Source organism: Cyprinodon variegatus, unplaced genomic scaffold, assembly GCF_000732505.1.
Source record: "Cyprinodon variegatus isolate N-32 unplaced genomic scaffold, C_variegatus-1.0 Scaffold633, whole genome shotgun sequence".
Taxonomy (NCBI): domain Eukaryota; kingdom Metazoa; phylum Chordata; class Actinopteri; order Cyprinodontiformes; family Cyprinodontidae; genus Cyprinodon; species Cyprinodon variegatus.
In genome coordinates, this window is record NW_015151086.1 from 263,281 (window position 1) to 278,096 (window position 14,816).

Sequence of the window (14,816 nt, forward strand, 5' to 3'; positions counted from 1 at the left end):
CTAGCTGCAAATGTCTGGTTTTTGGTGCAATATCTACATAGGTGTATAAAGGCCGATATTCAGCAACTATCACTCCAGTGTTCTAATTGTACAATGTGTTTGCTCATTGGCTCAGAAGGCTAATTGATGATTAGAAAACCCTTGCACAATCATGTTCACACATCTGAAAACAGTTTGCCTCATTACAGAAGCTACAAAGCTGACCTTCCTTTGAGCATCGCATTAGTGGGGTCAATTAAAGGCTCAAAATGGCCAGAAAAAGATAACTTTCATCTTAAACACGACAGTCTATTCTTGTTCTTAGAAATGAAGGCTATTACGTGAGATAAATTGCTAAGAAATTGAAGATTTCCTAGAACGGTGTGTACTCTACTCCCTTCAGAGGACAGCACAAACAGGCTCTAACCAGAGTAGAAAAAGAAGTGGGAGGCCGTGTTGCACAACTGAGCAAGAAGATAAGTACATTAGAGTCTCTAGTTTGAGAAACAGACGCCTCACAGGTCCCCAACTGGCATCTTCATTAAATAGTACCCGCAAAACACAAGTGTCAACATCTACAGTGAAGAAGCGGCTGCAGGATTCTGGGCTTCAGGGCAGAGTGGCAAAGAAAAAGCCATATGTGAGACTGGCCAATAAAAGAAAAAGATTAAGATAGGCAAAAGAACACAGACAAGAAATTAGAGGTTCGAGTGATATTTATACCTACAGTAAAACATTTTTTTTATGAGAGTGTCAGTTTTTTTAATGGTTTGAAAAAACAAAATAAAATAAAATATGCTGTGACCGCAGGTCTTAAAATGATAGATCCCCTTCCCAGACCTCAGGGGATTACCTTGGCGGTCTGTGCCGCTCCATAGAGCTCAGGAAGCTTCATCAGGGTGTCTGCTGGCATGTCTTGGTCGAGGACGCCGTAGATGATAGGAGGTACTGATGTGAAGACTAGATTAAAGAGGATGAGCACCCAGGAGTTGATCATGACAGCCCCAGAGAAGCCGCAGAAGAATTGATACCAGAACAGCAGATTCACATACATCTGCATGAAAAAAAAGACAGAGTTTGGTCTCCAATCAACATCTCTTCCAGAGGTGGATGTTTTTAAAAGTAGAATTCACCAAGGCACCCACAGTTGAGTAGAAAGAGATCAAATGATGAATAATTTTAAAACCTAAAAGAGTAAGCCGAGGTGAAACTGTTCTTACCACATTCTTGTAGATGAAGTAGAGGATCATGTTTGCAAGGCGGTTGTAGCACCAGTGGCCGTGAACCAGCAGCAACTTTTTGAGGTGTTTGAATCTTGAGATGGCGAAGTCACTGGACATAACAGCCTGCAGAGAGAAGCAAAGGGACAGAAAAACATTTCAATCCCCGGTTAAAATATCCGGCTGTGTTTCTGTTAAAGCTGCAGCAGCTGAGTTCTCTCACCTGCATCCCCTCCTGACCAGATATCCCGATTCCAACATCAGCTACCTGAATCATGCTCACGTCATTCGCTCCATCGCCTTAAACATAAAAACGTCTTAAGATGCATTTTCCTCCTACTTCTCTGATAGTATCACTGCCCTGACAGCCTCCTTACCCACGGCCAGCGTCATGACACCAATCTTGTCCCGTATGAGCTGGACCACTTTGCTCTTCTGGAGTGGCGTGGATCGGCAGCAGATGACTGCTTTACATTTACAGCTCAGCTGCAAAAAACTTTCCTTCAGTTCCTCCTGCAGGGCCCACTCCAGCGTCCGGCCATCAATCACCAGGATGAAGCTGCTGGTGCTGTCAAAAGAAGGCTCTTCTCCGTTCTCGCCATTCTGGACTTCAATTAAAAGCTCCTCAAGCAGAGCTGCTAATGCATCCTGAGGAGGAAAAAAAAGATCAGTTAATGAAATGTTGGGGCCTGAAATAAGCTCCCAAAGAAGTCCAGTAGCGCCTGACCTTGCTTCCACAATTGGCGGTCAACAGTTGATCGTTGGAGCGGAGCAGTCTGCAGGCGTTGGCTACGTTGACGGCCGTCTCCTGTTTGTCTCCGGTGAGAACCCACACCTTCACCCCAGCCTCCTGCAGGGCTTCTATCGTCTCTGGGACATCCTCCTGTAGCCTGTCCACAATCCCTGTGCAGCCTGCACACAAACATATTAAGCGTTGCTGTTTGCAGCTTCGATGCAGAGGAGGTCTGAATGTCAAATCTCCTACCCAGGAGAGTGAGGTCAGTCTCCAGCCTTTGAGCAGAGTCCAGCAGCAGCTCCTCTTGGTTCTCAATGCTGCTCTCTGCAAGCAGCTGCCTCTTAAGCCAAACTTCATACTCCTCTTCTTCTAGAACCTGTCCATGCAAATAAGGAGAAGTTCAAGAGAGGTCGATTCCAATATTCCAAATATCCTAATATTCCAATTATTTGGAATACTGGAAGGAGAAATCCTTTTTTTTATATGAGGAAATGGCAGCATAATGGAGGGGTAAAAAGTTGCATCTAAACAACCAAAAACATAATAGTGGGTCAGTGGGTAACCTTTTTAGCAATGCAGAGCGTACGGAGGCCTTCTCTAGCGTACATATCCAGATGTTTTTGGGTTTTTTCCTTGATCTTGCAGTAAAACTCCTGAACCTGTTCTGAACCTGGAAACAAAAAGTGACAAAAAGATCAGATTTGTTTGCCGAAAGAAAAAATAAATAATATCGAAATTCACCAATTAATGATTTTTGAAGGTTTTAATATTAGTATGAATATCATCATCAAGGCTCACAGATGAAAAAAAAAAAAAAAAAATTGTTTTCTTATCAAAAAGAGGATAGCTATGTGGAAATCCTGGCCTTTTCAAAGACATTACTGTAGCATAACATAACAATATCATGGTCATAAGCATTTCTGTAGTAGAAAATAAAATCTAAGACAAAAAAACTTACATCAGAATGGAAAGTTTTACTTTTTGAAAATATATTTTAAAATAAATAATTTGAATAAATTAACTTATTTATATGTCTGTCCAGATCTTACAGTCGATCTAATAATCATTGGGTTCATATCAGAATTTCTCTTGAGTCTTTACCTTTCTGTGTTTCAGCCAGGTCCATGATGACGGAGTCTGCTCCCTTGGTGTACACCACTACCTGTCCCGTTAGAGGATGCCGGACCACCACAGACATCCTCTTCCTGTTGGAGTCAAAAGGCAGGATGTGAAGCAGCTGTACAGCCAGAGAGCCGATTCCTGGCAGGTCTACCAGCAGGCTCTCAGCTGAGCGGCCTTTTAGGGTGCAGTGATACGCCCGGGCAGCGTAGACCAGAGCCGCCTCGTCAGGACTCTCTGCCTCATACAGCAGCTCATCGTCACCGTTCTCTTCTGGTTCCATATCTCTGCACAGCTCTTCCACATTCCGTGCATCCCCGTCACCGCCTCCCTTTTCCTTACTGAAGTTCTCCAGATCCTCCTCACTCCCTGTGGCGGTAGAATCCCCTCGGTCAGTCGGGTCCACTTCACTCTTTAGTTTGCAGCTTTCCTGGCTGTTCTTAAGATCCTGGTCTGAGCTGTCTGCGCCGTTGCTGGGTGGGGTGTTGAAGGCAAAGGAGCCAGTTTTTCCACGAGTGAACAGCTTACTTGTGAAACTGCGAGGACTTCCTTTGATTTGGGGAGGGGAGAATGAATAGAAGTTGAGGCGTTGGAACAACAGCTTAATCTCCTCCAGAGACCTCACAGGTGCTTGGGATTCAGTTACCTGCAGGGTAAACCAGAACATTTTAAGTGATCCACATCGTTAAACCAGGGCCTAACAGAGGTAGTTCCTTCTCACCATGTGGCGGGGCTGGCTGGGCGAAGACACCACCACGCTGTTACAAATGGCCAGAGCCAGGAAGAAGTCAGTAATGTAGGTCAGCTCCAGGCTGGATATGTTATCAGAGGCGCTGTCTCTTAAATGCAGATTGGAGGAGCAAAGCTTGCTCAATTTCCTCACCAGCTCAGGGTCTGGGACCACATCCTGGGCCTGAGGAAAAACCCAACAGGAGTTAAGTCAGCAATATGGGTCCAGAATAATCTCTTTATTTTCATACACTTACCAGTCTTTAAACAAATATTTTACACATTGTTTTTCTCTACTAATAATGTCTAGGAAATTCATAAAGGGGCCTCAACTTCTACTTAAATCAAAGAAAGTCTTACAGATGTTTTTACACAGTTAATGCTAAATGGTAGCATTTCACAACTGGACTGCTAGCCATGACAGTTGCATGTGGACCTCGGGAGGCAGTTTAAGTACCCAGAGCATATTGCAAGGACGTCACTGACACCAGATCTAGTCTTAACATCTGACCTGACAAAGCAAGTTGTGCTATTGGACCTTATAGTCCCCTGGGAGGAAAGGATGGAGGAGGCTCACAAAAAGAAAAACGCTAAATATCTTGAGCTGATTGAGGCATGCAGAGGCTGTGGATAGAGGACCCATAGTGAGCTAATCGAAGCCTGGCTGCAGGGGCTTCCTAAGTCAAACTGTGCTCGGGCTTTCAGGCTCCTTGGCATTAGGTGTTGCTTTAGAGAAGAGACACCAGAAACATCAGTGAGGCCACTGAAAAACCCAAGGGTGGTTGTGGATCAAGAGGGGAGACGCATGGAGTAGCGTGCTGCTTGAACACAAACTGGGGCTTGATCAACCCTGGTTGAGTCGCCCAGGCGAGGGTGTCAGAAGATCAAAGACCCGAAACACCCTACGACCCTGGGTCCTTCACTGAAGATGTGTTCAAGCTGCATCGTCTAGGTGTTTCAAAATCTAAACATTAACTAGAAAAGGTCTTTCGAAACATGTTAAGAGGTCTCGGTATCATACCTCAAACATACAGCAACCTTAGGTTACAGAACCTATTTCAATTGTTTTAGAAGCTTTACTTTGAAAGCTCAGGTTTATATTTTTAAGACCAGAAATCCTAAAAATCAGGATAGTTTTTCACATTCTTTATTTTTCAGTTTAACGTTTCTATGGAAGTAGTCATAACATGATAGATAAAGGAGGGAGTTAAAATCCATTTTGAAGACTATAATTTACAGCTGAAAATAATGGGAGTAAATTACAGTTTGGACACGTGAACCTTGTGCGGATTTTACAGAAAACTCTCAACCCTACAAGTGAGTGTAAGACTCACTAGATAAAAAGAGGAAGCAGATAACTTTATTTTGATCTATAAATAAACAGGATAGATTCGTGCATGAAAGCACCCCTAATTTAAAGGTTTATCAATTTTTAACGTCCGTACAACCTCTCTGCCATGTGACATCATCAAACTCTGAGCTTACAATTCTGCAGAAAAATGTCAATCAAAATTACCAATCCAAAGAACGATTGTGTAAAATAACAGAAATCAGAGTACCAATTTAGGCAGGCAAGGGTTTTGTGTCTTTTTTAAAATGAACTGTCTCTTTTCTGAGCGTTCAGTCACTGTGCACTATTGTATCCCCTTTATACTCTATGGAGAGATGTTTTGCTTTCTCTTGGGAGCACTGTATGATAAATCCCTTCTAAACATGATAGAAAATGGATTGGACACGCCATGGCCTTCCTAATTATAAATAGTCAAAAAAAAAAAAGAAAAAAAAAAAAGTAAAATCAGATTCAATACTTGCCCTGGGAGCCTTGAATTATCTTTCGATTTATGCAATAATAACGAATGTAATAATTTATTTAAACACCAGAAACTAGCATCAAATTTGATTGTTATTCACAATTTCCTTACAAACCGAAATGAGCGCCATGAATGTTGGAACATAGCTACGCAATGATTGGAATCTGTTCTCACTGATTTGCACTCATTTGTTGAAATTATGCCTTTGTGTTATCAGATCACTGTTATGTTGAAAAAGAGCTTTGCTTTATGGTTAAGTTCTACAGCAAAAAAGAAAAGACAAAAACAAATCAGTTTGGTTTTTGTATAAATGCCAAAAGACGTTACTTTTGAGAGTTCCCTTTTAGCCCATTCACACAGTATAACACATGAGTACGGCACATCACAGCCTCCATTTCCTGGCTGAAGCCACTTCTATTTACACCTTCTAGGCGAATAACGTGATTAGGACAACTAACAGGCACGGCCCACACTATATCTGTCTGTTGTCACTGATATTATTTAGTTATTATGCTCTTTACTCCACAAAGAAACCCTCTGCTAGTCAGGCTAGTTGCTGCTGCTGGTTGGCTTTGTTTTTTTTTTTTTCCCAAAAGGCCGCTTGGAAGTCAAGTTCAACCACTTTTGTTGGTATTTTCCACTGCTGCTTGCTGGTATGTGTGTTTATCTGCTACATGCTCATTTCAAAACATTCCAATTAGGCTTTGTGGTTGGAAGTGAGCACAAAGCAATCCCATGTGAAGCGGTAGAAGTCTTCTGTTCGTCCCTGTCCTCAGGGCTGCAGCTTCAGGCTTTTAGAACGAGCACAAAGTGTATCCCCTATGCCTGGGGATTACTGAAGGTTCAACATAGTATACTGTAATCTCTCCACTCACATCATATTCTATAAGTTTGGACACTTCAAATTTTTCTCAGGGCACAGTTTTTCAAAATCTTTGTATGAATGTTTAAAATGTTCCAATAACCATCTGTGTGGAAAAAAAGTCAGTATCAAAAGACCTTACAATTAAGTCTATACCTCTTGAGTTTCAAGAGGGGGCAGCACCTCTCTGCTAGGACAGCCCGCTCTTAGATAGATAAAATAGTAAAAGCAGCTTACCACTGCCTTGCTTAGTTTAAACTGTGAAGCAAACATTGATCTTCAATGGGGTTACCACAGTATCTATGATCGCAGTAGTGCCTCTTGGGTCTCCTGATGATGCACAAATGTATCTGCCTCTTCTAAGGCTTTGATCGCTTTGCAGTGGTGCAACATACACTCTATCCTGGCTACTTGTGTCCCTGGGCGGCTGAATCTAAGTGAGGATCTGCTGTTTGTGTGCATTGCCAACCCATCAAAGGAGAGAGTTCTGTCTACACCAGGTGTTGGCAACCCAAAATGTTGAAAGAGCCATATATGACCAAAAAACAGATCTGCCTGAAGCCACATCATTTTAAAAAGTCCTATATAAGCCTCCTATACATGTATATTAGCCAACTATCAAAATGCCTAATTAGGCTTAAATACATAAGCATTCATAATCAAATGTTTATTTTCTCTGCAGTGAATCCTGGAGAAAATGTCACACCATGTGACTAATGTGCTGTACGATATTTTGTGCTTTAAGTTTAACTTCCATTACAGTATTAATGTAATATGTTTTCTTGTATTGATGGAATTATAGAACCACTGTACAATAAAGAAATCTGATTTTTTGTTTTATTTTTATTTTGATGGTTTAAAAAAAAAAAAAGAATATGAATAATAGGACTCCTGGGATTTCAAACCATGTGCAGATAAAATGCAGTCCTCTTTAAACCACAGTTATAATGTGGTACAACCCTCTTTTCTCCCTTTTTAACAGTGCAATAAAACTCAGCCTGCAACAGCAGCCTGTTGATAAGGTTAGCAGGCTGTGTAAACGAAAAAAAGCCAGTAAAATCTAATTGCAGTGCACCCACCGCTTTCTTTACAACTGCCACCTGCCTGGCATCATGCCACGGTGAAACGTGGGTTGCAGTCTATGACGCAAATCTTAGGAATAGGAATGTTTAAATTTCTTTAAATTTATGTAGCATACATGTTTTTACAGCACTGGAAAACAACGAATGTTTGTTTGTCCTCCTATACTTTATTAAAACAAAAAAACATATTTTTCTATTTTCATTCATTTATAAAAAGCTCCAGTGAGCTGCAAGGGGGCGCTAAAGAGCCGCAGGTTGCTGACCCTAGGTCTAGAGAGAGACTTTCTTGTAGGATTATAGAGGCCATTTCTCTTGCTTACAGCAACAGAAGGTACCCAATGCCTTATGCTATGAGAGCTCACTGCATCCGGAGGGCAGCTACCTTATGGGCCTTTTTTGGAGGTGTACACATTTTGTACTTTTTTCCTATCCTTCAGTGAACAGTAGTTACATAAAGTTTCATGCAAAAGAAAAAAAAAATGTCCCTATTAAGCATAATTTAAGCATAATCCCATTTATTTTTCTAAGCCATAAATAACATATAAACAATAAATAAGCATTGGGCTGTAATATTTATAGGATCTCCTTGTCAAATCAGAACAAGACAGCAACAGAGAGTTAAAATCTTGCTGCCTGAGCTGGAAAACACAAAAAGAAATGAGTCTGACCATGCGGCTGCAGAAGGCACCGGTCCTCGCTGCGGCATGATTGGACAGCTGGTCCTCCTCCTCAGATGACTCTGCGGTGAGGGTATGCAGAGACACCGAGCTGCGGTTGCAGCTCAAAGAACGACAGCTCAGAGATTTCCTACTGCAGGCAGACTTCAGAGTTGTCGTGCGCCCAGCTCCTTCGTTCTGCTCCGCCTCGTACACCTCCAGCCTTCGCGCTAAAGAATAATATGGAGGTTAAATTTGTCAGAATACTGATAAACAGTAGGAAAAAACCCACCAGTGTAAAAAACTTGAATCATTAAATCTCAAATTCCTCACAGCAGCGACAATCCCACACCATCAAATGGCGAGGAAATTTATTCTAGCATCTCACCGTTTTCCAAATGAGGGTATTCCACCCCGTAAATACTGCAGCGACGGAACACCATCTTGTTCTCTGTCAGCGTTCCCGTCTTGTCCGAGAAAATGTACTGGATCTGACCCAGATCCTCTGTGATGTTGAGGGCCCGGCACTGGATCCTGGAGTCCAGCTCCTCATTGTAAAAGTCCAAGTCGTTGTGGATGAAGTAGATCTGACCAAGCTTCACAATCTCAATGGAGACGTACAAGGAAATTGGGATCAGCACCTGTTGGAAAAAAGACCCAGGATGAACATGAGAGGAAAATAATACATTTTCCTAACATGGTACCAGGTGAGCAAATTTTAGTCTCTAATAAACATATTATTTCTTTAAGGAGAAACCAAACAGGACCATCTTTCCTTAACTGACATGATGCGTTCAAGATCTCTTTAAAACTGTGCTGTAGCATTAAACTGTACTTTCCTGATAGAAGTTTGTTCTCTAAATACTTAAAAAAGCAAGGTATTTAATTCATTTATGGGTGCAAAATATTTCTGTTAAATTGTTTGATCAAAAAAAGAAATTACTGGTATTTAAAGACTTTTAAAACGTTTAAAGTTGTATAATTTTCATCCTGAAACGGGTCAATCACTATTGTTAGAAGAGACGCCTTAGGTCACACCTGGAGTACGATGATCATAGTCCAAAACACATAGAACCCAGCGAGAGCTGGGGAGGTTTCTCCAGCGACCTGAAAGACTGAGTCTTTAAAGCTTTTCAGCCAGAAACCATGACCTGAAAATGCAAAAAGAAAACATCGCAGCTTATAACAAAGTTAAATTCCTAAATAGCAGCAGAAACTATTGAAATCTAAACACTTTCTGCTTTATTTCAAGGTTTTATTTGAGTGTCTGTTGCTACGCACCTACAGCTGATGCCAGACACATGACAATGAGGAGGACCACGCACCACAGGACGTCTGTGTTCAGACGCTTCTCCAGCTGGCTGCGCTTGTACCTCGGCCCGCTGTTGTTCATCATAGCCTTGGTCTCATGACCTGAGTCATGCAAAGGGAAAACAGAACACTTGGTTTTCTGCAATACTGAGGGTTCAGCAGAAATGCAAGATTATTTTCTCAATATACCTATTGAGAACTCACAATAGAAAAAAAAAAAACTTAGCTGCACTGGATTGAACTAAAGGACTATGAGACCAAAGTAGAAATGTTTTGTTTAATAATGCACAGCACCAAGCTTAGAGATACATGATACATTTGATACTAGCTGTTAAGTTGGGGAGAGTATCAGCATGGGTGTTGCGATACGATATGTATCGCAGTACTTGATCATGATACCATATTATCACAATATTGCAATGTCACTATATATTGCAATATTTTTTCCTATCAAAATTTAATGTATACATAAAAAAGCCAGTGCTCTGTATGTTCATCAGAAGGTATTTATGATAAGTTTTGGTATCCATGTGGTGCTACCAAGTGGCACGGTGGGTGGCACTGCTGCCTTGCAGCAAGAAGGTTCCGGGTTAGATTCCCAGCCCGGGGTCTTTAAGCATGGAGTTTGCATGTTCTCCCTGAGCATGCATGGGTTCTCTCTGGGTACTCCGGCTTCCTTCCACAGACCAAAAACATGACTGTTAGGTTAATTGGCTTTTCTAAAATTCTCCTTAGGTGTGAGTGTGTGCGTGAGTGTTTTTTTGTCTCTGTGTTGCCCTGCGATGGACTGGCGGCCTGTCCAGGGTGTACCCCACCTCTCGCCCATTGACAGCTGGAGATAGGCACAGCACCCCTCGCGATGGATGGTATCCACTGTGAGTGCCTCCACGACAGGTACGTCATCTGACAGAGTGGCGGTGCGGAGGTAGCCCACTTCCCCTCAGTTTTAGGTAAAAATATTTAGTTTTTAAAAAAAAATCGATACCAGGAACTGAAAGATCGATATTGTATTAAGGCAGCCCAAAATCACGATATATCGCAAAAACGATTTTTTCCCCATATCCCTACTGTTAAGCATAGTGGAGCAAGAGCTGACAAACATCAAAAGGACCTAGGTCCCCTGCAGTGATTGAGTTAACCGTGCTCTCTTTGTAACAATGTCAACCTAAAGCATTTCTAAGGCCACTTGTCTTCCAACTAAGTCTTAGCCAAAAGTGGGTCATCAACCAATGGTCACAGTTCCCGCAATCAGTACATTGTATTGTTAAAATCCAGACCTTAACCTGGCTGAAACACTGCAGTGGTAACTTAAAGAACTATGCAGAAAGGAATCTCCAGGTGAGCTGAGGTAACAGTGGAGAAAAAGACAAAAAATCCGTTTATAGTCATTTATAAAGCGATAACTTGGGGCAGAAAATCTGAGCAACACGACTTTCTGCGTTCAGGCTTATAGAAAACGAATGAAATTGGAATGGAAGGGGTTGAATGAGTAAACTAAACAGACATTTGATGCCCGCAGAGTGAATGACAAGCCTGAGTGACCTCTGCCATGTTTAGAGTGTACACTGCATTCAGAGCTGCTGCTCTGGCTTTGGTTTAACCTCTATAGTCATAGAGAGTATATCAACAGCAGAACTGAATCTGATACTGGTAGTGCTTCCACCAGCATAGTTTACACTTAGAATAAAACAACACTGTCCACAGAGCAGGCGTGGTTTTACAACCTACAACCTACCAGCGAGCATGTAATTAAAATGTCAGACGCTGAATACAATATGTATTAAGATTGATGGCTGTGGAAAATAAGTCACAAACACAAATAGAACATATATGGCCCTATAAAAAAGAAGAAGATAAATACAACTAAAATTATACAATGCAATATCAAACTAAAGCTTTTCTATAGGATGTTGTCTGAAATGGAAATGAAAGTTTATTGTACATGTTTGATGAACCATTCATGTATTGACTTACAGGAAATACATTTTTAATCATAGCCCTGCTGCAAGAACCGTTGACCCCGTTTTATTTTTAGTCACCAAAACACAATGTAGTTTAATTGTAAATACGGCATTTTATCTAACAAGGTTCAGTTTTAGAAAGAGTAACAAATCTACAGCATAACAGTTCCTCCACTACACTTAACTGTTGCTTTATTACATATTTGATGTTTAAAAGCTTCACGTTGGTTATGTCCAATAAAAGCACAGGGTTCCAGCTACATTCCTAACAGACTTTAGCAAAGCCTTCATGTTTATGTCTGTGATGGTAGGACAGAAAATAAGTTTTACCCGCATGCCTCGTCCCAGGGAACCTATTGGCATATACATAACATTCCCTGCATATTATACCATTTTATAACCACTTATAGGCAACTTATTAGGATTATTGTGACAGATTAACAAAAACTAGAGCCTCATTGAAATGTTTCGCCCATATAAAAAGCTGTAAAGTTTTGGATGTATTTGTATTCAGCCTCTTTTACTGATTTGAAAATATATAGTAAAATAAAAAGCAAACAAACTTTCAACACTGAGAACAAGGAACCCAGTGGTACATTAATCAGGGAGGGATATGTTATCTGATGTTCATGTAGAACGGCCTCAATACATGTAATCCAAGAATCTGGCCTTAATAAAAGAGTGACAAGATTATTGAGTGACAGCTTTAGATTAATTAAAAGAAGGTTCTTTGGTCAGATAAGACCGAAATTCAACTTTTGCTAAATGGGAAGGTGATGGCCTGGTGGTTAGAGCCGTGCTCTTGCGCTCTGAGAAGGTTGCAAGTACCCGCTTTGATCCCTTAAGGCTGATTTCTATTCAGAAACCAGGTCGTCTGTGTGTGTGTTGCAGTGAATGCAAAAGTGCCTCCGCCCCTGCCGCAGACCCTCTGTCGCGCCTCTCCACCGCCATTGTGGAAAACCAATCGTGAAAATGGACAAGCTAGAAGAACGTGGTGTGTGAGAACATTGAGACCCTTTTTCCACCTGGATCCCCGCTCTTTTTCACCCTCATGTCCCTTTGTCGCACAAACTTGCCCAAACTTCTTCACCGCCTCAGTCGTATCTAGACCCACAGCTATTTCATGATTGTCCCCCTTGCGTTGTGGTGTGGAATAACATAGCGCAGACCACGCTTCAATATTGGGCATAAATCAAAAGTATCTGCCACAAACTCACTGCGACACCCTGCTGCGGGGGTAAAACTAACCCCACACTGCTCCGCGGGCGCTGCACAGTGGCAGCCCACTGCTCCCCAGGGCAATGGATTAAATGCGGAGGTGAATTTCTCCAGTGTCTGATCAATAAAGATCAATTATTATTATTACTATAATTATTAAAACAAAAGGGGTTAAACTAAAATGTATGCTACAGTTTTTAGATCTGTAAACACGTTAAAAAGCATGAAATCACTATTATGGACTATATTTTCTGTGTTGGCGTACATTACTTGTGCATCACCAAATCTCTTACTAAGATACAATGAAGTTTATGACTACAATCTGATAAAATGTGGACGCATTTAATAGGTTTTTTTTTATCATTTGGCAAAGTGCAGCTCTGCTTTTAGTGATGAGGCCTCACCAGCATAAACCACAATGCCGACAACGGTCTCTGTGTTGCGGATGGTGCAGCTCCTCAGGAGAAGGTTGCTGCTGTTGAGGCCGACCCGACCCTCCCCGGAGTGCTCGCTGTGATGCAAAATAAAAATTACATACATATCCACGATGATAATCTTTACAGTGTCTGCCTAAGGCATCCAAAATCTACAGAATACAAACATATCCAACTCACATGTAACCTTTGAACCTGCTCAGGTCATTGTTGGGGTTCTCACACTCGATGCGACTGGTGAAGTTCTCTGGAGTGAAGTCTGCACCCTGGAAGATGAACGCATCAAAGGCCATCAGAGTTCACATCTGAATCACAGCTGCATTACATGAAATGCACGTCAAATGAAAAAAACGGTTTCAGTGTGAAATGTAAGAACTAAAAGAGTTCCTTATAAAAAAATGTGCTTTCCAGGCAGAATTGGTTAAGTAATATTTTAATTTGAAGCAATGTTTTTTTTACAGTATCATGAACAGCCACTAGGTGGCTGTTACAAAGCATGTCTGTGTCTACAGATGAGCCACTTTATCAGCATTATGGTTAGTAAACATAGATGTAACCTTCAGATAAACACAGCTTTATCCTTCTCTGGTACCATCTTTTATTTTCTCTTAAATCTCAGATGGATCAAACCAAAGTCTCTCATTAAAAAAAAAGCTAGTTTCAGATTTAACATATAGGTGCATCTTAATAAACTGGAATATCATCCAAATGTTCTCTTAGTAACTCAAAATGATAAACTTATACCAAATAATAAATGTAATGATATATATTGAATAATGAAAGAACTAAATTATTATGTTTTTTGTTCCTCATTTTTATTTTCGGTTTTGTTTTGCTGTTTTAAATCCAACACAGGGGTAGAAAAAGATCGGACAGTTTGTGTAGCAAGCAGCCTAATCCAGTAGGCTGTGTTGACTGTTAATAAACTGAGCCCATATGGGTCACGGAAACGTTAAACTGTTGTTTTAGCTAGCAATAAACCCCCGCCCCTAAAGAAAGAGGTTGATTAGAAGGAACAAGTTATCCATCTGGAGGTTATTATAGTTGTTTAATTTTGTAAATGATCTAAATCTATATCCAGATGTTTTGTTTCGGCATCAGCGGGACTGAAGAATATTAGAGAACACAGAGCCTCAGAGTCAAAGCACAGACCTTGATCCGACTGACTCTGGACCTCAGAACTAAAATAAGAAGGTTGGCCGAAAATGCTGGACACTGATAGAGTAATGACTCAGGAGGGGAGGCTGAATATAACTGCAATCTTTAAATCATGCAACATGTTTGTTCTTTATTAGAATTAAATATGTTCAAGTCTCTGTAATAATGTGATGAAATGTGACAAAGTTCAGCTGTGAATGCAGGACACTTCTAGGAAATCAGTGACCTGGTTTCAATTGTCAGAATGTTTTCATTAAACTCAGTTGTTTATCATGAGTGATCACTTCCTTAAAAAAAAATGTTCACATTTCAGACAGTAGGGGTAAAAAGGACAGAACCAAAAGCAAAAATCACTGTTGTCCTACCTCATGTAAGAAGCTGTTACATAACTGGACATGTGACATCTATGGGATTTTTGGGGGCCTTTTGTTGTTTTCCATTTTTCTTTTTTTGTCTAATGACTTTGGTGACTTTTCTGTTTTAGATTCATGCATTTTTCTTGAGTTGCACATTGAAATTGATCTGAATATGCATTTTTTA

General features: G+C 40.9%; 1 protein-coding gene across 1 annotated transcript in view; it reads right to left on the reverse strand.

Annotated features, from left to right (window-relative positions):
• The window catches only part of LOC107096563 (probable phospholipid-transporting ATPase VD), a 42,244-nt gene that overhangs the window by 4,757 nt on the left and 22,671 nt on the right, over positions 1 to 14,816 (reverse strand). Inside the window, exons 5-19 of the mRNA XM_015393273.1 lie at positions 13,299 to 13,384; positions 13,089 to 13,195; positions 9,476 to 9,607; positions 9,233 to 9,345; positions 8,583 to 8,835; positions 8,207 to 8,424; positions 3,776 to 3,967; positions 3,037 to 3,700; positions 2,499 to 2,605; positions 2,185 to 2,311; positions 1,927 to 2,111; positions 1,577 to 1,847; positions 1,423 to 1,499; positions 1,200 to 1,325; positions 833 to 1,033 (exon numbers count right to left, since the gene is read on the reverse strand). Coding sequence (XP_015248759.1) covers positions 833 to 1,033; positions 1,200 to 1,325; positions 1,423 to 1,499; positions 1,577 to 1,847; positions 1,927 to 2,111; positions 2,185 to 2,311; positions 2,499 to 2,605; positions 3,037 to 3,700; positions 3,776 to 3,967; positions 8,207 to 8,424; positions 8,583 to 8,835; positions 9,233 to 9,345; positions 9,476 to 9,607; positions 13,089 to 13,195; positions 13,299 to 13,384 — 2,859 coding nt within the window. The remainder of the gene's footprint in view (positions 1 to 832; positions 1,034 to 1,199; positions 1,326 to 1,422; positions 1,500 to 1,576; positions 1,848 to 1,926; positions 2,112 to 2,184; positions 2,312 to 2,498; positions 2,606 to 3,036; positions 3,701 to 3,775; positions 3,968 to 8,206; positions 8,425 to 8,582; positions 8,836 to 9,232; positions 9,346 to 9,475; positions 9,608 to 13,088; positions 13,196 to 13,298; positions 13,385 to 14,816) is intronic.